Source organism: Chamaea fasciata, unplaced genomic scaffold, assembly GCF_029207755.1.
Source record: "Chamaea fasciata isolate MVZ Bird 193981 ecotype frontalis unplaced genomic scaffold, bChaFas1.0.hap1 SCAF_23, whole genome shotgun sequence".
Taxonomy (NCBI): domain Eukaryota; kingdom Metazoa; phylum Chordata; class Aves; order Passeriformes; family Sylviidae; genus Chamaea; species Chamaea fasciata.
This window is the reverse complement of record NW_027094108.1, coordinates 1671945-1694576: the sequence shown is the minus strand read 5'-3', so window position 1 is coordinate 1694576 and position 22632 is coordinate 1671945. Positions and strand designations below refer to the sequence as shown.

The window sequence follows — 22632 nt, the reverse complement described above, 5'->3', positions numbered from 1 at the left end:
TCCATGCTCTTTTTGGGTCGAGTCCAGGTTGCGAACTTGGATCTCCACCCCGATCTCCAGCTGCCGTGTGCGAATTCCAAACATTTTGTGTGTTCCCAAAGCAGGCAGCAGCACCTGCCTCCCTCCGCCCTCCCTTCCAAACCCATTCCTCCCAAAATTCACCTCAAACTGAAGCGAATTGCTGCAACCACCCCAATCCTTCCTTTTTTGCCTTCGTTGGGGATGGAAATCCCAACGCGGAGAAGACCTCTTTATCACAAATAAAGATTTGTAAAGCGGAGATCTTTGCCACCAGTGGCTGCTGCCCTCTTTGATGTTCCTGGCACCGCTGCTGGCTCCCCAGAGCCAGCCGGGAATTCCAGCCCGTCATTCTCTTGCCTCCTAGCTCAGGGCTATATTTAGTAGTTTCAAGTTGCAGCAGATCTGGGAAGTCGTTCCCTTCACTGCGGGTTTGAGTGCCTGGGTTGGCCTGAATCATAAAGCTGGGTGTAGAAATTCTACCTGTGGTTTTTGGTGGGTGCAGAAATCCTGTGTACAGCTCTTGTCGGGTGCAGAAATTCTGCCTCTGGTTCTTGCTGAGTGCGGAAATTCAGCGTACAGTTCTTGCTTGGTGGAGAAATTCTGCCGCTGGTTTTTGGTGGGTGCAGAAATTCTGCCTCTGGTTCTTGAGGGGTGCAGAAATTCTGTGTACGGTTCTTGCTGGGTGCAGAAATTCTGCCTCTGGTTTTCGAGGGGTGCAGAAATTCAGCGTACAGTTCTTGCTGGGTGCAGAAATTCTCCCTGTGTTTTTTTGCTGGGTGCAGAAGTTCTGCCTCTGGTTTTCGGTGGGTGCAGAAACTCCACCTGTGGTTTTTGGGGAGGTGCAGAAATTCTGCCTATGGTTCTTGCTGGGTGCAGAAATTCAGCGTACAGTTCTTCCTGGGCGGAGAAATTCTACCTGTGGTTTTTGGTGGGTGCAGAAATTCTGCGTAAAATTCTTGCTGGGTGCAGAAATTCTGCCTGTGGTTTTCACTGGATGTAGAAATTCTGCCTCTGGTTTTTGGTGGGTGCAGAAATTCTGTGTACAGTTCTCGCTGGGTGCAGAAATTCTGCGTGTATTTTTTACTGGGTGCAGAAATTCTGCCTCTGGTTCTTGCTGGATGTAGAAATTCAGTGTATGATCCATGCTGGGCACAGAAATTCTCACCTGGGATTTCTGGGATGCCCTGAGTGTCGTTTCCCTGCGGCTCCTGCCCCTCTCAAACACGCAGATGAAACGATGGCAGCATCTTTCTCTGCTGATCCAGCAGCTGGAGCTCTGCTGAGTGAGTGTTCCCTGCAGGGGGAACACAAAAAGTGATTTCTGGATTCCAGTCTGTCCATTGGGGCCGGAGTGCTGAAATCCTGGATTTTCGCAGCTCCAGAATTACAGGTCTGAGAGCTTCCACTGAATTGTCAAAGGTTTTTTTGAAGCCCTGAGTTATCTTTTAGTGGAGTTTGCTCTTCATTGTCTCCTTGGAGTCTGAGGGTAAAATGACTAAAACCAGTAATGGGATCATATGATCTCATTCCTTGCTGCCAAAGGATGAAGGGAGGACAGATGTTTTAGGAATTAAGTGAATATTTTACAACGTTTTTTTTTCTTTCCAATAATAGGAAAAAAAAAAAAAGGGGGCTGAAGATTGCCTAATATTGCCCTGCCAGCCATTAATTCGAATAAGTGTGCAGAAAATAAAAGAAGGTGCTCGTTCCTTAAAATGTGTGGGAATTGCAGGCGTCAGTGGGGGAGTTATTTATTTGTGATTTTCCAAAAGAAACTCCTCCATTTGCTCTCTGACCATTCCTCCCTCAAACATGACACTGTTTTATACCCAGTCAGTTGCCTGGTGGTTATTGTGGTTTTTCTTCACGCAGCAACAAGACAAAAACATAAATAAAGGAAAATGTGCTTGTGGATCTGCACGTTTTAATGGAGTTTGATGAGACTTCGGGTTTCTGAATTGTCAAAAGCGAATTTTTCCTTGTTCTGCAGTGGATTTTGAGGCCAGAAATCTGGTTTTGCTACAAATGTGTGATCTCTGACACAGACTGCACAGCACAGGGGGGATTTCAGTCCCCATCAGACCCTTAAAGGCATTGGGGAGATTCCAAAATGGGGAAATTCTTGGAATTACTTTGGTTTTGGGGCAGTTGTCTGGAGAGTTGCTGCTCTACCCTTTATTTTGATTTGTTTTCTCTGTTCTCACAGTCACATATTCTTTAAACACAGAACGCCTGCTGATACCAACGTTTTAACGAAAACAAAAATTGCGCTTTCCCCGGAAAATTCGAGAAAACCACCGTCCGTTCTGATCTGATTCAAATTCCTGATTTTCGTCCTGATGGTTTTTTTTTGTTGTTGTTGTTGCTTTCCAGGGTGGTGAAGGAAGAGATCTCAGATGACAATGCAAAGCTCCCCTGCTTCAATGGAAGAGTGGTGTCCTGGGTACGTTGGATTTTGTCTGTGTAAATCTGTGTTGTTTGATACTGGACGCTGATTTTTTAGAAGTCTCTCAAATCTCAAAATGAAAACAAAAATAGGAATTTGTAAAGCCGAGCTTAAGCTCAGTCCTCCCACACACACCCGACTGTGGATTAAGCATTTATTGGATTTTGTATTAAACTGAGGTCATAAAAATTGGGATTTTCAGTCTGTGCTGCCCAGAGGTAGCTGTTTGTTCCTGGGAATCGTGTTCAGGAGGAAAAGTTACTTTTCCCCCTTTTTTTAGGACCTCCACACCTGTTTGGTTTTTTTTTTTCACCTTTGTTGCTCCAACCTTTTGCCTGAGCAGCAGAAGCTGGCTAACAACCAACGTGACTTGCAGAGCTTTTCCAGGGGCTCAGCCGCGCATTTCCACTCAGCAGCACACCAATGGTTTGGGGATGGAGGAGTGTTCTAAAGCAGAGTTCTTTGGATTTAAAGCTGCATTTCTCATCTAATTCTGCTCCAGGGAAAGGATCGAGCACCACTTGCCTCCAGGAAAAAGGAGATTCCCTGGATGAGTAAATTGGTCGTCAGAGGAATGAAATATTGGCACTAGAGAACCAAACCCATGTTTAAAACAAACAGAGAAGGCTTTGAGAGCTGAGGGTCCCTGTGGAGACAGCCCAAAGCCCTTTCCTCACCAGGTTGTGTCTGTTCTGGGATGTTGGGATCGCTCCTCCAGGAGGAGGATCCACCCTGGGGTGGTGGGATCAGCCCCTGGGAGCTCCGAGGGCTTTGGGTTGAGCTCGGAGCTGCTGAGTTTGCCGCTCTCGGGACGCCCCTGAGCTCTCTGGGTGTTGGTGGTGGTGCTGTCTTTGTCCCCAGTCCAAGGATTACCGGGGGCTCTGGCAGGGTGGGAAGGGATGGGACAAAAAGGGATTTCATGTGTGATTAACGAGCGGAAGGGAGAGCCCCGAAAGCTGCAGATAAACCGGAGGGGGGAATGGGGATGGGATTTGTGCTGAGAGCAGTGTCTGCTGGAGCAGCAGAGGGCTGGGAGTTGGTGGCAGCTCCTGTCAGGAGAGCAAATCCATCCTGAGAAACCCTTTCCTCCTCCCTCTGTGCAACTCCTGCCCTGCGTTTGCTCCTCAGTGTCACCCCTCCCTGCTTCTGCCCCTCTCTCCCATGCTGCTGAACGGGTAAATATTAATTAAATACTCAATTAATTCAGTACCCAGGTTGTCCTCTGCATCCCTGACCTGAGGCTCCTCTTCCCAGTGTGTGCAGGAGGGCAGGGCTGTTTGTTTTTATTTTCGTGCTCCAGTTAAATTTTTATCTTTTACTTTGGGAATTCAAGGTGTCGCTGGTTTATTCTGATTTCCAGACACCATTCGGGCTCTTCTGTGCAGCTCAGGTGGTTCCGGCAAAGGTGTTCCTGGAGTTCAAGGAAAAAATCCACCCCCAACCCCAAAAGTATTTCCCATGAATAAGGATGTGGATTATTTCATTCCCCTTCACATCCCAATTCCTCAACCTCTTCCTTCTTCTCTCTCCCAGCCAATCCCCCAAGGGCATTTTTATCTCATGTGAAGAGCTGGATTCTTTGCCAGCCCCTTCAGCAGTATGAAACGTGAAAATAAATGGCTTTTCCAGCTGAAAACCGGGAGAATCTGAAGAAATAAGAGCAGAACAAGACCGCATCCATGCACGCACGCCAGTTAGTTGTTGTATTTTAATTCTGGGGCTGTTGCTATTTTCATTTCGGAGGAACATCACACTCTCTGAGATGCATTTCAAGAATTAATTCAATTTATTGCTGTACCAGTCTGAGTTGCTGGCTGCTCTCCAGATGCAGAATCCTTGTTTGAAACCTTCTCCTTCCTATTTTTGCGCGTTCCACTTCTGCCTGGAGGCTCCAGAATCAGTGTCTGCTCTCCTTTTCCTCGCCGACCACGATGGGAGACAATTGCTGATCCAGGGACCTTAATTTTGGATTTTCTTTGTCACAACCAGTTGGTTTTCCCACATGAGGGGTGGAAACAGAGACCCACACGCTTCTCATGGATTTGTTTTTTTTTAATTTCCCATCAAGGTCGTGTGGAAATTGGTGGTTAAGGGACAAAAGCACTTTTGCAGATGACAGATGTTGAGATGAGCCAGACCCTTCTCAACAGCCCCAGTGACAAGAGACAGCAGGAATGAATGGGAAACAAAGGAAATTCTCTTCAAATATTAAAAATATATAAATTTTTTAACTCTGAGGTTGTTGAACCAGCCCAGCTCACCCAGGGATTGTGCTTGGGGATAAACCTGGCTGGAGAAGGAACTGTGGTGATGAGACAGGGAGCCCTGGGGTCAAACTGAAAGGGGGAATTTAATTTAGGTCAGATTTACAAAGAAATTCTTCTCTGTGAGGGTCCTGGGATGGAATTCCCAGAGAAGCTGCCCCTGGATCCCTGGAAATGTCCCTGGGTCAGTGGAAAGTCCCTGCCCATGGAACTGGATTTTAAGGTCTCCTCCAACCCAAACCATTCCATGATTCTGACCCCAAACACCAAAGTTTTACCCCAAACCACAAAGTTCTTCCAGGAATTTATTGCAGGACGAGAGGGGATGGATTCAAGATGAAGGAGGGCGGGGTTAGATCAGGGATTGGGAAGGAATTCCTGGCTGTGAGGGTGGAATGGAATTCCCAGAGAAGCTGCCCCTGGAGATGTCCCTGGGATGGTGGAAGGTGGAACTGGATGAGTTGGAAGGTCCCTTCCAAACCCAAACCATGCTGGGATTCTTGATTTCCAATCCCTCAGCACTTGGCTGGAGCAGCTCCAGAGGTCTCTTCAAAGACGATTAGGCAGTAAAAAACGAATTTCCAAAAGTCAGATCACTCTGTGAGGGCGTTCACCGCTTTTCCTGCAGCTTTGCTGGTGTTTCCATCACCCTCCTCAATGAGGAGGCTCGGGCAGCTCCTCGTTACCTTTAACAGATAAAATAAAGCCAAATCTGCTTTTCCAACTCAGAGCACAATCCCTCCTTCATCCCTCCTGGCTCGTCTTCAGGAGAAGAATGGCTTCAATTTTGCCTTTCTTTCGGATAACATTTATCTGAGATACGAGATGGATGACAAGCGCTACAACGGCATTTAGAGGATAAACAGTGAAATATTTTTATTTCTTCCTAATGCCGGCACGGGAGTTTCAACCCACAGAACTCAGCTCTGTTGGAGTCAGTGGCCAGGCCTCTGATGGGGAGAGCAAAGATCTAAAAGCAAAATTCAGATGTGTGCTTTAAATTAATTACCCGGGGCTATTAATGGAGCCCCTTTTTTGTGTGCTGGGCTGAATTTTTTTTTTTTGTGCTGAATTTTTTTCTTTTTGTGCTGCTCGGGATGAGTTATCAACCCATCCAGTTGTGCAGAGCCAGCCCAGACTGGGGAGGAAGCAGAGCTGGATTTATTCCCTCAAAACTCGCGTTCTCTCCTCCCTTTCCCAAATTTCTGTGCAGATCCTGGTTCGGGAAATTTTCCCATCATTTTCGCAGCTGATGTTGACGAGGATTTTCTGTTCCTCCAGCTCAGCAATCGGCTCAAACATCTGTGTGTGACCCGCGTCATGAATTGCAAATGACTTTTTCCACACTAACACGCAGAAAATTGCGGGGCTTATCTGCCTCTATTTGCTGCTAATTACCGGAGGAGTTTTATGTAAATCTCGCTGTAAGTTAATTGTTCGGGGTTTCCAGTTCTTTAATATCCCCATTCACCGGAACTTCACAGATAATTGCACACGGATCTTGCCAGGGATAAAGTTGGGGCTTTACTTTTTTGGGGGGGAAATAAAAAAAAAAAAAAGGTGGTTTGGGCAAGGTTATTTCTTTATCTGTTGGGTTTTTGGGGGTTTGTTTGTTTTGAGGGGTTTTTGAATTTTTTGGGTTTTTTTTTTTTTTGGTTTGTTTGGTCTGGGTTTTGGTTTTTTGGTTTTGTTTAGTTTTGTTTGTTTGGGGGTGTTTTTTGGGTTTTTTTGTTTTGATTTTTTTGGTATTTTTTGGTTTGGGTTTTGGGGGTTTTTTTGGGTTTTGTGGGTTTTTTTGTTTTTTTGGTTTGGTTGGGTTTTGGGGGTTTTTTTGTTTGTTTTTATTTGTTTGAGGGGTTTTTTTGTGTTTTGGTCGGTTTGGGTTTGAGGGGTTTTTTTGTTGGCTTTTTGAGTTCTTTGATTTTTTACTTTGTTTGTTCTGTTTGCTTTGGGTTTTTTTTTTGTTTGGGTTGGAGGTTTTTTGGTGTTTTTGTTTGTTTGGTTTGGCTTTTTTTGGGCTTTTTTTTTGATTCTTTGATTTTTTTTGTTTGTTCTCTTTGTTTTGTTTGTTTTGGGGCTTTTTTGGTTTGGTTGGGGGTTTTTTGTTTAATTTGGCTTTTTTTTTTTGTTAATTTGCTTTGGGTTTTGGGGTTTTTTTTTGTAATTAGGCCTGACTTTCTTTGTCCCCAACGCTCTAAAATCTGTGGCAGCTGGTGGCAACCAGCTCGGGATTCTTGCACAAACCCATCTGCGAGCATCGTGCTGCTCCCTGGAAACCCCAGCAGCGTGTTTCACAACCCCACACGTAAAATCAGAAAAAAAAAAAATTAAAATTAAAAAAAAAATCAATTTTTAAATTAAAATTAAAAAAATTAAACCACAGCTGAGCCTCCTCTTCCCCCCCACATCCCTCCCGCCTGATCCCGTGGCCACTTTGAAGTTTTCCCGTTTGGAAACGGGGGAGATTCTCATCTTTTTTAATACCATCTGAATCCTTCTATTTGTCAGAGGTGGGAACTTTGATCTGGGTGTCATCTGCAGGGCTGATTTCCATAGGGGGAAAAGAAACGTTCAGGGGGAGGATCTGCCAGTCTTTGGCCGCCCTGAGAACTCCTGCGTGCAGCTGGATTAATGGGGAATTAAAATCCCTGCTGCTAATTAGCTATTTCAACTTCCTCCCCAGCCCTCCCGCGTCCTGCTTGTTTTTTCTCCTCCGCATCTCAGATCTCCTTTTGATTTCAGGCTGGGTTTGTTTTTCTTCTTCTTCTCGCCGTGTTTTTTTTTTGTTTCTTTTTGCTGCTGCTGTTGTTGTTTCTTGGGACAGAGAGCTGCTCCTTCTTAGATTCCTTTTCAAGGGATCCTTTTAAATCCTTTTTAAAAAAAACCCTTTTTTTCCTTTTCAAGTGGTTGACCTTTAGTTTTTTTGACAATCCAGAGGCCGTCGTTAATTGTCTGTCAGAATTCTGAATTAATTACAGTAAATGTGTTTACACAGACGCATCCTCTGCCAGAAATCCCTGGTATTTGTCCTGTTTCTCCAACATGCAACACAGAATATCATTTATTTGGAGTTTTCTGGGACTGCTGACCCGAATGAAATTATTAATTCAGTTGGACTTTTTGCCTTTTTATTTTCGGGCCTTAACCGGGCAATCTGGGGGAAAAAAACGTGGAAGAAAATATTTTTTGCAGTGGCTTAAAACATTTTTCCTTTTTTTTTTTTTTTTTTTTGGCACGGTGGAAGCTTGGGAGTGTGGCAGGAATTGGCTGCTGCCAGCTGTGTTATCGCTGTTTTTTAGGAAGGATTTGCAACATCTGGGGACAATTCCTTGCCTGGCCGTGGGAATGTGCATTTTCCCATTGGCTGGCAGTGATGTCACTGCCTTCTCTCAGGTTTTTTTTTTTTTTCCCCTGCTTTTTTTTTTTTTTCCATCATCTGGGTGCCAGCGGATAATCCTTGCCCTGTTGGTGCATCACCTTTTTCGAGCTTGTTATTTGCAATTAGAATTAATTGTAATTAATTGTTGTTGTAGGGGAGGATCATTTGACAAGGGGCAGCACAGGAGCTTCAGGGTTGGGAAATTAAAAAAAAATAAATGCCCAAAGCTGAAGGAGGGAATAAAAATCCTCAGGTGTTGCAGGCAGGTAGAGATATTATAAAAGAAATGCCTTATAAAATATAGTTCAGCTGAACTAGAAGTAGCTCGTAAGTTCCCATAAAAAAAAATAAGAATAAACACAACGACCTTTTCTTAGAGAGAAAAAAATGTTTGCACCTGCATAAACAATGAATCTGGCCCATGGGAATCAGTGAAGAAAAGATGGAAACTTGTCCAGAGGGAGAAAATTTGAGCAACATTTACAGCAGCCCTCACTGACCAATAAACCAAATTCCACTGTATTGCTGACCAGTTAAATGTAACACGGTGCCTTCTAAAATTTCCTATAAATGGGAGCTTTGTGACTAAAGAATTGGCGTTTTCTGCGTTGAACACAGCCGAGCCCCATCTGCTCGTTTATGACAACACCCAGGAGCAGAATCTTGGGGAGTTTCTGCAGGAAATTTCGGGGCTGATGAGAAAATTTCTGGAGCTGATTTCGGGGCCAGCCTCTTTCCACAAACCCTCCTTCATCCCAAGCACCATCTGAGCGTAGACAATTTCTCAAACGTCGCTAAAATCAAGCTGCTTTTCCCGAGGAGGTTTTTTCTTTTTTCTTTTTTCTTTTTTTTTTTTTCGAATTCCTGGTGCCTTTGAGAGAATTCCTGCTGGAGCTCAGCCCTTTTCTGCGATTGCTCCTTTGGGATGAGCCTTTGTGTGGATAATGGGCCACGGCTCTGAAAGCTTCCACTCGGGATTTGTGACTTTATAGGCAATAATTACTCGGCTAGGAGAGATGGATGTGGCTGCTCCGAAGCTGCTGTCAAAAATATTAAATGGTTTTTTTTTGGGGGGGGGGATTTCTTTAGTCACTCACCTCTCCCAAGTTTCTCGGAGAGAGGTGAAGCTGCTGTTCCTCAGCGTGGGTTTAAATATTGTACTTTTCACGCTGATAAACGGATGAACCTTTAGCCGGGTTTGAGAGCAGACTGCAGCAGTGTTTGCTCTTTCCCCTCTCCAGGTTGGGTTTGGTTTTTTTTTTTTGGTCTGGTGTCCTCAGCCCTGGACTCTGCACAGGCCATTCCCTGAGCTGGCTCAACGCCTGGGGGGAGTTTGTTCAGGTTTCTGCTGAGCTCTGGAAGAGCCAGGCCTCGCCGTAATTAATTAAAATTGTGGTGGAGAAGGGGGGGGAAAAAAAAAAAAAGGGAAATTTTGCTACGGGGAGGTGAAACAACTGCTGCAGAGGCTGGAGGTGGGGTTGGGAGTGTGGTGGGGACACAAGCGGTGGGCTGAACACTGATTTCTGCAAAGGACTGGGGTTTGTTTCAGCCAGATTGTTTTTGCTGGAATCCTTCTCCCTTCACAGGAGGGAAGGAAACAGGAGCTTGCAGTCAGAGGTTTGTTCCCACAGCGAGGAACTCGCTGGTGTTTGTCCTCTCCGGGCTCAGAGGTGGCTCTGGGGGAATCAGAAGCACCTGAGATTCTTTTCTGACATTCCCTGGATATTCTCTCTCTGATTCTCTGATTGATTTGGGAAAGACGAGTTGGTGGCAGGACCTGAGTTATAAAAACAAAACAGCATTTCAGTGGGACGGGATGGACTGAACTGAGAACTGCAGTTAGTTCCACACCTCTTGGGGAACTTCTCGGTGAAATTCTCGATGAATTTCTGCACGTGCAGCTCACAGGAGGCATCCAGGATTGCCGTGGAAATCCTGTCCTTTCTGTGCTGCTCCGCACAGCACAGAGAACAAAACCAAAAAACGCTCCTGCCACTCCAAACCACAGCGGAAGCTTGGTGGGGGAAAATAAAATTTACCAGGGCTGGCTCGTGGCCAGGGAGCTGCTGGTAATTCTGGTTTTCTCCTGCAAAAAACTCTGCGTTGTGGCAGCTCTTTCCCGTTAAAAAATGGTGGGATGTTGGAGGGGTTTATTCCTGTTGGCTTGTCAGAGAAAAGGACCAAAGCTTGTGCGAATGATGGTTTGTAGAGTGTCACTTGTTGGGAGAAAGGAAAGACTCCGGGTGAGCAGAGCAGAGCAGGAATTCTGTGCTCACCCTGCAGCCAGGGCAGGGATGTGGGAATTCTCTCCACAAGCGCACTCTGAATTTTGCCGATTTTGCCCAGATTTCTTCCTCTTCTGCCTGGAATTCTTATTCCTCAGCTATTACTGACAATCCCTCAGCACGGCGAAGGTTTGGGCAGGGCTGAGCCCAGAATTCCATGGAGTTGGCTGCAATTCCACCTTTCAGATCCCTTTGATATGTGGGAGGAATCAGCCAGGCAGTGCAGCGGGAATGATCTTCCACCTTCTGCTGCAGATTTTCTTTTCCAACACGACAAATGTCGCTCCAGAGCTCTTTTTTGGGCTGGTTTTTGTTCATTTTTCTCTGCAGCCGCCCGTTTATATTCAGTGCTCTTGATGAACACAGGGAGCTGAAAGTGAAGAGGAAAAGCTTTGATGGAGGGAGAGTGCTCCACTCGTAACCAGACCCAGCTCTGGACACTCATTTCAACCATTTAATTTTGCTTCAAGTTCTGCTCAAACCTCTGAGCTCTCCCAGCTCCTGGTTATCATAAAAGCAAGATCACGTCAGACAGCTTCTTTAAACTCTTCTGGGTTTGTTTGTTTATTTATTTATTGTTGTTACTATCGCTCCGGGGTAAAAAATTTTCACCCCAGAGGATGTGTTTAAATTAAGTGTGTGCTTTGTGTGGCAATGCCTGCAGCCAGCACGGCTTGGAACTTTATTTTGGGCAGGTAAACACGGGAATATCTGCACTGGCCACTGCTTTAGCATGGCTGTTGTGCTTCTGATGTACTGCTGGAAGTGTGGGAGATGTTTATCTGGGATTAAAAAAAGGGGGAAAAAAAGGGCGAGATAAAAGGGGGAAAAGGAATATCTTGAGTTGAAATATATCTCAGGCTCAGGTCTGGGAATGAACTGGTTCAAGTTGAACGTGGTTTATTTCCCTCAGTGCGGCTGGAAGGTGAGGAGTGGGTAATTCCTGCAGCCCTCTCCCCTTTGGGGTGGGCATGGCTGGGGCTGTTTGTGGCACTGCGGGTCAGGAGGAAACGGGTTCCCAGTGTTCTCTCCTGGAGGAAATCCCACGCCAGGGAGAGCGTTCACCAGGACAGGCTTTGCTGCAGTGGATTTTGCGTTCCCAAGGCGACCCAGAACCTCCTGCGGGATCACTTCTGCCTTGCCAAGACTTCCTCCTGCAGGAGCTGGGAGTGCTGGACGGCAAAAATCCCGAAATATGGAAAGGATTTGTCTTGTTGGCTCCTCCTGGAGTCAGGTGTTGCCCTCACCAGGGAGGTTTAAAGGACATTTTTTCCTGCTCCCAAATACCTCTTGCTTGTTTTGAATTCCCAGCCCAGAGCGTGAAGGCTGAGGGGATGCACAGATCTTGCCTACACCCACTTTCAGGGTTTGTTTTTGGTCGGTTTTTTTTTTTTTTTTCTGCTTTATTTTTTTCTTCTTTTCATCCTTGGGTTTGATTTTTGCTGGCGGAAACGCTCGCCCAGAGATTCCTCAGGGACTCTTCCAGGCTCTGAGACATCCTCACATCTCCACAACACCGACACACTTCCCAAACATCTCCCTTTAACTTCCCCACCTGGAAGAAAGCGGCTTTAATTATCGAGTTATTAGCCAAAAGCTGCTGTTATTTTTATTTTTTTTTTCCCCCTTCAGTGTTTCCTCTGTTGCTCCAGCTTTGGTGATAAGAGTTTGAATAATGCAGCTGACTCGGCGTGGTGCTGGCGGAGCTGTTTTGTCTCCAGGCAATTCCTTTTTGACAGCCTCTGTGTGTGTTTTCCTTGCTCATATTTATGGTTTGTGCTCCTAGGAGTCGTTCCCTGCATCCTGAATGCCATTTGCCTCCTCTCCATCCCCCTTTATTTAACAGCCACCAGCCCTCTGATCATTACACTGGAATTAGCCTTTAATAAATGAACCAGTTCGGAGTTGGAATCTCTCCTGCTCTGCTCCTTCCACAGCTAAAAATGAAGGGGAGCTGAGACCTTGTTGCCTCTTAGTGAAAAGGTATTAATCTATTTCATTAATGGGGGATTTATTTAATTCAAGAGCTTTTAATCACAGTGGTTCAAGAGGCTCAGCCAAGTGATGAGGTGGCTCAGGGGGTTGGTGATAAAGTCACCCTGGTCACCTCCAGGTCAAGTCTAATTCCTGTGCATCGTGGCCAGAAAATGCCAGAAAATCCTGTGTGTGGTCAGTGGATTGTTTAAATATATATATATTTTTTTTTTTTTTTTTTTTTTTTGCAAAATTCTCCCATCTTAACGGGAGAATGATCTCTGTACAGTCGTTTAAAATATTAACTAAGCCCTTCACAGAATTCTCGTTCCTCATTTGGCACAAAATTGGGCATCTGCCTTCCTGCTTGTAAACCAGAGGAGTGGGGCCTCATTCTCCACTGTCAGGCTTTTTAATAAAAAAAAAATAACCACTTAATCTAACGGGCGAATTCAAACTGGAATTTCTAACTGGGAATCACCTTGTTCTGTGTGCAGAGATAAATGAGAAGGAGTCTTGGATCGATGCATGTTTGTTTTCCTGTAGTGGTGATTTACCCAGGGCAGGGTTCTCCTCCCCTGGGATTTGGGTTGAATTTAGATATCTTGGATTGCTTTCATCTCACTGGTGCAAAATTGGCAGTGCCTTCCCTTTCTGGGTTAAAAACTGGAGACAAAAATGTTGATTTCATGATAAAATATTTACTGAACCACTGATAGAGAAGGGACCTGCTCTGGTTGGTTCCTGGGTGTACAGTTCAGTCAGGAGATTTTTTCCAACGCTGGTAAGATTTAAAATATATATATATATATAAATGTCAAAACTCCAAGTGTACCAAAGGACTCTTCACACAAAGCATCCGAGCCTTTAAAAAATAATTATTATTTCTTTTCTGAATACAGAAAAGGAGGTAGGGATCAGATCTCCTGTCAATCATTAAAATGAGCTACAAACCATGAGGGTGGGGAAAGGAGGAGACTCCCTCTTTCCCAGCTGATTAAAGATGTCCCACAGCGTGGGCTGGCCTGGATTCCCTGGGAATGAGATTGGAGTGCAGAAATCCTCCTGTGTGCCATGGCCGTGCCATGATCCGTTAGCCAGGGAAAAATTGGGAATATTGATCATGCTAAAATGGACATCCTGCCTTGTCCTGGACTGGAATTACTGATAATTATTTATAAATATTGAGAATTTTTGAGAATTATTTAAAATTATTGATAATTATTGAGAATTCAAATAATTGTGAACAGGGAATGACTGGGAATATTGCTAACATTAAAATGGACATCCTGCCTTGTCCAGGACTGGAATTATTGAGAATCATTGTGAAAATTATTGATAATTATTGAGAATTGTGAACAGGGAATGACTAGGAATATTGATAACATTAAAATGGACACCTGCCTTGTCCAGGACTGGAATTGCTGATAATTATTGATAAGTATTGATAATTATTGAAAATTATTGAAAATTACTGAGAATTCAAATAACTGTGAACAGGGAATGACTGGGAGGAGAAGAATTCCTGGTGCTCGCAGGAATTCTGTGCACATCCAGGCTGCCGCTGTTTCCACGTGGAGAGCGAATTTCACCCGATTTTCTGCCACTTTGGCGGGGCTCCCTGCACTTCCCCTCTGATTTCCCTCAGATCCTGAAAATTTTGGCCGAACCCCTTGGGCCAGAGTGGAGGAGCTGGTGGGGGTTGGTTTAATTCTGGATTTTTTTGTTTTCTTTTGGCAGCTGGTCCTGGCTGAAAGCTCCCACTCGGACACGGGTTCCCAGTGCACCGAGAGCCACACGGACCTTCCGCCACCCCTGGAGAGGACGGGAGGCATCGGAGACTCCCGGCCCCCATCGTTCCAGTAAGGCCCCGATTCTCCCGTTAATTCCTCAAATTCCAAGTCTGGAAATTCCAATTTCTCGAATTCCCATCCCTCTCCTGTCTCTCTCCCCCTCGTTTCTCTCCCTGCTGGCGAGCCAGCTGTTTGTTGTGGTGGTTGTAAAAAAAAAAAAAAAAATTCAAAATACCGAGGAATTAAAAAAGGGAGGGGGGGGGATGGGAATGAAAAACCCTCTGTCATTGTTAGAGTGAAATATTTATCCAAAATATCTCGTTTCCAAGCCTGCTGCGGACGAGTTAAGTAGGGAGGGAGCCCAAAACGCTCTTTGTAGTGTGTGGCTGACAAGTGATTAGCGTGTTATGTGTAATTAGGGAGGGTGCAGAGCCGGCTGAACGCTGCTGGCAGGAGGGAAAATTGCCATGAGGAACAATAATTCCTGCTCCGTGTCCGTGCAGAGGCTGCCAGCTCCATCTGTGTGCGTGCGAATATTCTGCTGCGATATTGTTATTTCCTCTTCCCGGTCCGAGGGGAATCCTCAGGACACCTTCATTTCCAGGGAGAGCCTCGGAATTCCCACCAGCGAGGGTGTAAAGTGTGCTCTTTAGGCTGCGTTTGGAGAAGGAAATTCGGCCTGGAGTTGCCCATTTTCCAGGTTTTTTTGGGATGGCTGGAAGAGCCCTCAGTGTTTTTGAGCCTTTTAACAGATAAAAACCTTTTGGAAGGGACAAGAAACGCTGGGAAATCCTGACCCTGGCTGGGAGCGCCGTGCAAGGGCTGTGCTGCCCTCCTGTGTTCTCAACTGGCCAGAAAATAAAACCAGGCTTTTGGTTTCTTGGGTTTTTTTTTTTTTCCCGGCCTAAACCTGCCTGGAACAGCTGAGCTTTGTTTCATAAAGGGAATTAATTAGCTCGGAATTAGGCACGAGGTTTGTGGGGCTCCTCATTGCCACAGCCGTGGGTCCAAAGCCCTGCTGATCCTCCTGCTGCTCCCAGAATATTCCCAGATATTACAGGGAAAATGTGGGAATGCTGAGATCACGTTTTCTGCCTCTGTTCCCACTCCCGGATCAATCACTTTCCTGCTTTCCCTCTCCCCCACCCCTTTTTCTTTCTTTTCTTTTTTATTTTTTTTTTTTTTGTTGGAATTCCAGTGGAGAATCTGCCCTGTGGAGAGTTTTCCTGGGCTAAAACTTGTTTCCCCTGTAACGCCTTTCTGGGTCCTTCTCCTCACAATTTCCCACAACGTCTCAACATTTTACGGCGGATTTTTCAACGGAAAAAAAATTTCATTTTTTCGTTGTGTTTCATTTTTTCAGTCCAGAAGAGAATGTAACGATGACCTGAGTTTAGCCCCTAACACAGGGCAGAGAATCTCAGTTATTCCGCACAAAGCCCTAAAGTCTGTCACCATCAGAATTTCATTTTAAAGCACACCCCACTGCGGATTTAAAATGATAAAGAATTCACCGTACTCTGAAATGATTTGTTCCGCTGTTAAGTTGAGCTCAACAAATCTTTCGTTGTAAAACGAACCTGAATCATGGCTGGAGTCCTCTCCTGACCTCCAGAAATCAGGGAAAAACACATTTCTTGGGATTTTGCTGTGGTGGTTGTGCAATAGGAGCGACTTGTACCTTCCTAAATCCCCGTGGTTTTGTTTAAATCCTCTTCAAGCTACCAAAGATCTGTCATCCCCTTCGGTGTTGATCTGATGTACAAATAAGTGCCAGCTGAGCGGGGTGTTGTGCAATTGCACAAGCAGAAATACGGGGCTGGATAACAAAAAAATCCAAGGAAAAAGGTGAAGCGGGTGATGCCATCCAAGGGAACGAGATCCTTATCAGAGCTGAAGTGAAAATTCCACTCCCTGCCCGACAGTGTTGATGTTTTGCTTCACCGTTGATGAAATCCAAATAAAACTTTTATTTTTTTTTCTCCTCCTCCTCCTCCTCCTCCTCCTCCTCCTCCTTGCTGCGGGTTCTGAAGCTCATCCTGCGTTTCGTGCTCCACTTTTATGAATGCATTCCCTTTATGAATGAAAGGAGCATGAAAAAAAGGAGGATTTTTGGGGAGGTTTTGGGAGGAATTTGGTGGGATTTGGGGGGATTTTTTGGGGTGATATTGGGAAGAATTTGGTGGGACACTGGGAGGACTTTTGGAGGGGATTTGGGGGGATTTTTTGGGGTGATATTGAGGTGTTTTTGGGATACCTCCCAGAGGTACCTTGCCATGGGGGGATTCCTGGATTGTGGGTGAATTTTTGAAGGGGGATTTTTTGGGGGGTTGCCCAATCCACTTTGAGCCCAGTTTGGTGGTGGAGGTGCAGGGTTGAGGTGAGCCCTGTGACCTCTGGGCTGCCTTTCTCACGTGGAATTGGAGCTGCTTTTCACGGGCTCAGCCCTGGGCAGGGACCAAGGCAGGCGGGAGTTATTTTTGCACCCTTTGCAGCGGTTGAAATCACCTTTGGGAGGCGGGTTTGGGCTCCGAGGTGATGCAGGAGTGGGAATTCCGAGCAGGAGTCAGCAGATGGTGCTGCTGGGGTGGCCAAGAGTGACCCGAGCAATGTGTCACCCTCTCTCCGTGTGACAGCGCTGAAATCCACCCTGGCATTTTGGTCAGGGGCTAAAATGTGCCCTCAGATGGGCTGGGCTGGATTTCCCCGAGAAGCTGTGGCTGCTCCATCCCTGGAAGTGTCCCCGGAGCAGCCGGGGGCAGTGGGAGGTGTCCCTGCCATGGCTCTGGGTGGGATTTTGGGTCCCTTTTAACTCGGGACATTCCGTGGTTCTGCCACTGAATTCCTGTGGGCTTTGCGAGGCTTCACCCGTCAAGGTCAGAGCTGTAAATGAAACATTGAACTGAGAAGTGCCCGGCGAGGTGCAGCTGCTGCCCTCGGCCGGGTCTCAGCAGGGGCAGCAGGATCCTTCTCCTGGCCCAGCAGGACCTTTCCTCCCTGGGGAACGTCCTGCCCAGCCCGGGGGCAGCCGGCCCGGGGGCAGGGGGATGTGCTCCGGGCCTCCGGGCTTCCCTTTGGGCTTCTCTCCTCACCCCTCAGGTGGTTTTGGGCTTCTCTCCTCACCCCTCAGGTGATTTTTTGGGTTCTCCTTTCCCCCCTGAGATAGTTTTGGCGTTCTCTTTTCATGCCTGACACGAATTTTGGGTTCTCTTTTCACCCCGGAGGTGTTTTTTTGGGGTTGTCTTTTCACCCTTCTGGTGGTTTTTGATTGTCTTTTCACCCCTGGGGTGGTTTTTGGGGGTTCTCTTTTCACCCCTGGGGTGGTTTTTTGGTTTTCTTTTCACCCCTGGGGTTGTTTTGGGATCTCTTTTTACCCCTGCGGTGGTTTTTTGTTTTCTTTTCACCCCTGGGGTTGTTTTGGGATCTCTTTCCACCCCTGGGGTGGTTTTTGGGGTGGCCCCAGCAGCCTGGCCCCGTTTGCCGTGCTCACCTCCAGAGCAGTTCTGTGCTCTCAGCTGCAACTACCCGGGAGGGGAAAAGGAAAAAAGAGACGAGTCCAGTGACTGTCCCCATTTTTTGTGTGACAGCCCCAACGCTGCCAGCAGCAGGGATGGCCTGGACAACGAGACAGGAACGGAGTCCGTGATCAGCCACCGGCGCGAGCGGCACCGGCGCCGGAACCGCGAGGGCCATGAGGACGGTGAGTCCTGCTCCTCCTCCTCCTCCTCCCTTGGGCACGGAGAATTGTAAGTTTTCTGTGCTGACCCCCAAAAAAACCACTGCATTTGACCTGAGGCCGTGGAAAAGGCGTCCAAAATTGAGTGACAGCTCTGGGATTGTGGGTGTGGGGTTTGAATAGAATTGTGTGATATCACAGGGCGGAAAACTCAGAGTTTAAGGTTTTAGAATATTGTTATATATATAAAGCAAGATGGAGGTTTTAGGGCAGAGGCTGAGTCCTTCTTTTTCACCTTCTTCTCCATGGGTTTGGGTGGTGTTTTGGAACTGGGTGAAAAAGTCTGCATTGCAGACCACGGGTGTTCGGTTCTTGGGTTAAAGGTAGAAGTAATCTAGGTGTCCTCTCGTTATTGGACAATTAGTGCTCAAAAGACCTTGGAAGGAGACAGAGCCAGAGCCATTTTTCACTTTGTTAGCCAGAACTCACAGCCTGGGAGACTGTGACATGGATAAGGATGAATAAATATCTGAGTCCCAACACGAAAACTGCGTCTCCCAAACATTCAATCCTGCCTCTAACAGAAGAAAAGAAGATAAAAAGCCCCTCCCTCCCCCTTGCCCAATTTCCCTCACACCTCTCACAGCATCGCCTCCCTCTGCAGCACGAGGCACTCGTGGCTGCATTCCTGCCTGCTGCCAGGGACTCCGGATTATTTTAATGGAATAATTTGATAATTGCTCTGAAACTCTTTGAAGCTCAGCGTTTTTCTGAGAGGTCTGCACAACCCACGGTGAAGCGGCAGATTGGTTTTTTGGATTTGTTGGGGTTTTTTTGACAATTTTCAGAGCTTTCTGTAGCATGAGAAGTTGAATGAGCTGGAGTTGATTTCTCGAGGCTCGGATCAGCTGTGGTGGTTTCTGCTGGTGCAACAGGGGCTCTGAAGATGGTTTTTTTTTAGACTTAAATACACCCAAAGTGAACCTATAAAATGCAGGACTCCATCTCCTGCCTCTGGTCTGTACATCAAAGTAAGCTTGGGTTTTTCATTCATTGCCAGACGAGTATTTCCAGGCTTAATTAAGAATTAATAGGTGCCACCCATTGTGTTTAAACTGGTCCAGAATTTGGAATACTTGGGCCCAAGAAATGCCATCGTAGCCTTTATTCAGGGCTCCACCCAGCAAAGGATTTGCCTCCAGTTAGAACACCAGAAATCAGGTTTATCCTCGGGTGTTCTGTTCATTTAACCCTTCCAGAGTGTCACCGATGAGGAGTGAAAGGAAATCCCTCAGTGGGAGGAGCAGAGAGTCCGTGCTTGGTCCTGACTGCAAATCCCCTTGGGAGCTGACAGAAAGAGGCAGAACCCTCTCACGGTGTTGATGACAAACTTGTTGCAGGGAGGATGTGAGAAGGGGAGTTGTTTCCAGCATCAAATCAGTGCCAGTGCGTGTTTTGCTGTGGGGATTCATGGCGTAAGAGCCACAAATGGTGGGTGGAATTGTTGGAGCACAGGAGTTCCTGCTTGGAGTGGTCTGAAACCAATTCAGAGAGGAAGAAATGGGATAAAATCTCCTCCTTTTATCAAAGCCCAGGCAAGAACCTGTCACAAACATCAGGCGTTCCCTGAATTTAGACCTTCTGCCTGCAGCAGGTGGGTTCTGTTAATGTGCATGAAGCCAGGAGAGCTGCTTTGAAAGACGTCATTTAACGTCCACGGTGTTTCTCTGGTCAAAACAATACCGCATTTAACAATAACAACATCCAGTGCACAAATTAACACCACCAGTGAGTTGTTTTCAGTGGAAAGCAAGTCTAAAGTGCACAGTTCAGCTCTGTGTCCTCAACTGCCACTTGACAGTACTGAAAGAAGTGAAATGCCTTAATCCTGGGAAGGATTTTTAGGCCTTTTCATAACCATGGTCACAGAGTCACTTTTTTCTTGCACTTTCACATCTTGTCAGGAGCACAGCTGGATGGAGAAGGGGACAAGGACAGGGAAAAAAGGGGCTGTGACACCTGGATCCCAGGGCCAGCAGCTGTGTCCTGTCCCCTCATTGTGAAATTGGAAAATCCTCCTTTGCCTGCAGAGTGCAGGAAATGCAGTGAGAGTGTTTGATGTGCTCCTGCAGAGACTCGTTTGAATCATGCCCAAATTACAGCCCGGCTGGTTGGCACAGGGGCAGGAGGAGGGATCTCCTGGAGCTCTGTGTTACTCACAGCTTCGTGCCAGGGGTTTGATTCCAGAGGCACAGGAACAGCTCACGCAGCTGGACAATTACCTGTGTTTGTAACTGTTTGGTACCAGGAATTACCCACCCCGGCAAAGAGGATTTCCCCGCGTTCCCTCAAGGGAAAAGGAGTTCTTTGTTCCACGTAGAAAACAGGAGCAGGGTGCTCCAGCCTTCATTTCAAACAGGTGAAGTGAGAAAAGGTGTGAAGGAGCCGTTTGGGGATGGAGAAACAGGAGCTGAAACCTGAACAGGTCAAACAGGCTGAGTCCAGTGAGCCCAGAGCGCTGGAATGGAGAGGTTCCCCACAATTAAAGATGGGAAAACCCCAGGGAAGAAAAGGGGCACTGAACAAAGATTTTCTCTGCTGAGTCCAGTGAGCCCAGAGCGCTGGAATGGAGAGGTTCCCCACAATTAAAGATGGGAAAACCCCAGGGAAGAAAAGGGGCACTGAACAAAGATTTTCTCTGCTGAGTCCAGTGAGCCCAGAGCGCTGGAATGGAGAGGTTCCACACAATTAAAGATGGGAAAACCCCAGGGAAGAAAAGGGACACTGAACAAAGATTTTCTGTGCTGAGTCCAGTGAGCCCAGAGCGCTGGAATTGAGAGGTTCCACACAAATAAAGATGGGAAAAACCCAGGGAAGAAAAGGGACACTGAACAAAGATTTTTCTGTGCTACTCTCCATTTTAATTTACAAAAATTATCTCCTAATTTTACTGGAAAACGTTGCCAGCTTTCAGTCTGGGCTTGAGCTTCAACAAGAATCCTTCCAGAGGTTTGATGGTGAATTCCCCAGGTTGTGCAGTGGGTGATAATTAACAGTGTGGTGCCATGGGTGGGTTGGTGACCGCAGCAGCCTGGATGTTTTCCTTCATTGCTGCAGGATTACTCACCCCAGAAAAGCTGTTTCTGCTCATTTGCTACTGGGCAATTCCACACTCGTACAGAGGATGTGATAAATATTGATTCCAGCTGCAGCTGGGACACACCTGGGTGACCTGACCGCGCTTTCACATCTCTTCCCATTGAAAATGCAGAAGGATTTGGGGTATCCCTGAGCTCTTTCACCCATTTCCCTTAAACTCCATTCCTATTTTAAGTGCACAGACAACGAATCTCCGTCTGTGCTTGAATATTCTCTGATTTCAAAACAATCCCCACAAAGAGAACGTGGGGAGCATCATAAAACTCTTTTTTTTGAGTGGCTTGAGGAACATCACAAAACTCTTTTTTGGAGCTGTGTGACGCTGCAGATACAAACACCGAGAAAATCTCGAGGAAAACTGATCTGGGAAGAAAAAAAAAAATCAAATTTCTCTCTTCAAGCACCAGAAGTCCTCATTGCTTTGGGAGGTTGACAAAGTCCTATTAAGTGAAAGTGGAGTGAGGATCTTAATTAGGGTTGTGGGAGGTCTGCCTGGCACATGTTGTGGGGAGCCCTGGCTGGGAGGAACAAAGCTCCCCTGTCACTTTGCTGAGGAGGAGTGGGAAAGGGGACTGTGGAAGCTCTAATTAGGGAGGTAATTAAGGGAAGAGGGGTGTTTTTGGGGGGTGTTGAGGAATGTTTTATGGCTGCTGCTGGGTTCCTGACGAGCCTGCAGATGTCGAAGTGTCGGGGTTTCAACACCCGCTTGGCCGTGGGGTGGATTTAACTCTTGTGCAGCCAGGATCAGAGATCCCAAATGTTTGGGAAGAGGAGCTGTAGCAGATTCGCCCCTTGCTGCTGCAATGTGTGGATTTTTTAGCACGCTGCGTGCCAGGGAATCTGCAGGAGGGCTGGGAAACAGCTGGGATGGGAATGTGGAGTTTGGTTGGATTGGAGGCTTGGCTGAGGTTCCAGAGAGCTTCGATCCCGAGGCAGGTCAGGGTACAGGGATGTGCCCGTAAGGCAGGAGTGGACAATCCCAATATTTATATTATATAATATTATATTAGTATTACATTAATATTACATTACACTATATTATATTTATATTATACTAATTATATATGCTATATTAATTTCAATATATTGATAAATACCATCCCTATTATAAGGTATAATGTAAATTATAAATGTATGTTATATTGATAGTAATATATCATTAAATAAGATCTTATATTATATATATATATTTTAATAATATACACTATATTAATATATTAATAAAGAAGATTCCTGTATATAATGTATAGTATATAATGTATAGTATATAATGTATAGTATATAATGTATAGTATATAATGTATAATATATGATACATAATATATAACATATAATATATAATATATATTATATAATATATAATATTAATGTATTAATAAAGAATGTCCCTATTTAAGCAGCAGGGACTGAACCCTGCACCCGGCAGGGTTCCAGGTCTTTACTGAAGAATCAATAACACATTTCCTGTTAATAAATGGCAAGTGGTGGGATTTTAAGAGACGGGATCACTTGGAGACGTTTTCAAGCATTAAAACATCCTGGAATTCCCTCAGGGAGGACCTTTGGAGGGGGTTTTGAGGATTGTTGTTTTCCCTCCTGACTGGCAGCTTGTTCTCTGTGCAGAGCCCGCTCTGT

General features: G+C 46.0%; 1 protein-coding gene across 3 annotated transcripts in view; it reads left to right on the top strand.

The window, feature by feature from the left end:
- The window catches only part of DVL1 (dishevelled segment polarity protein 1), a 76415-nt gene that overhangs the window by 28050 nt on the left and 25733 nt on the right, over nt 1-22632 (top strand). For all 3 annotated transcript variants that reach the window (XM_066202888.1, XM_066202887.1, XM_066202889.1), the window contains exons 2-4: nt 2395-2464; nt 14110-14231; nt 17750-17862. In XM_066202888.1, coding sequence (XP_066058985.1) covers nt 2395-2464; nt 14110-14231; nt 17750-17862 — 305 coding nt within the window. The remainder of the gene's footprint in view (nt 1-2394; nt 2465-14109; nt 14232-17749; nt 17863-22632) is intronic.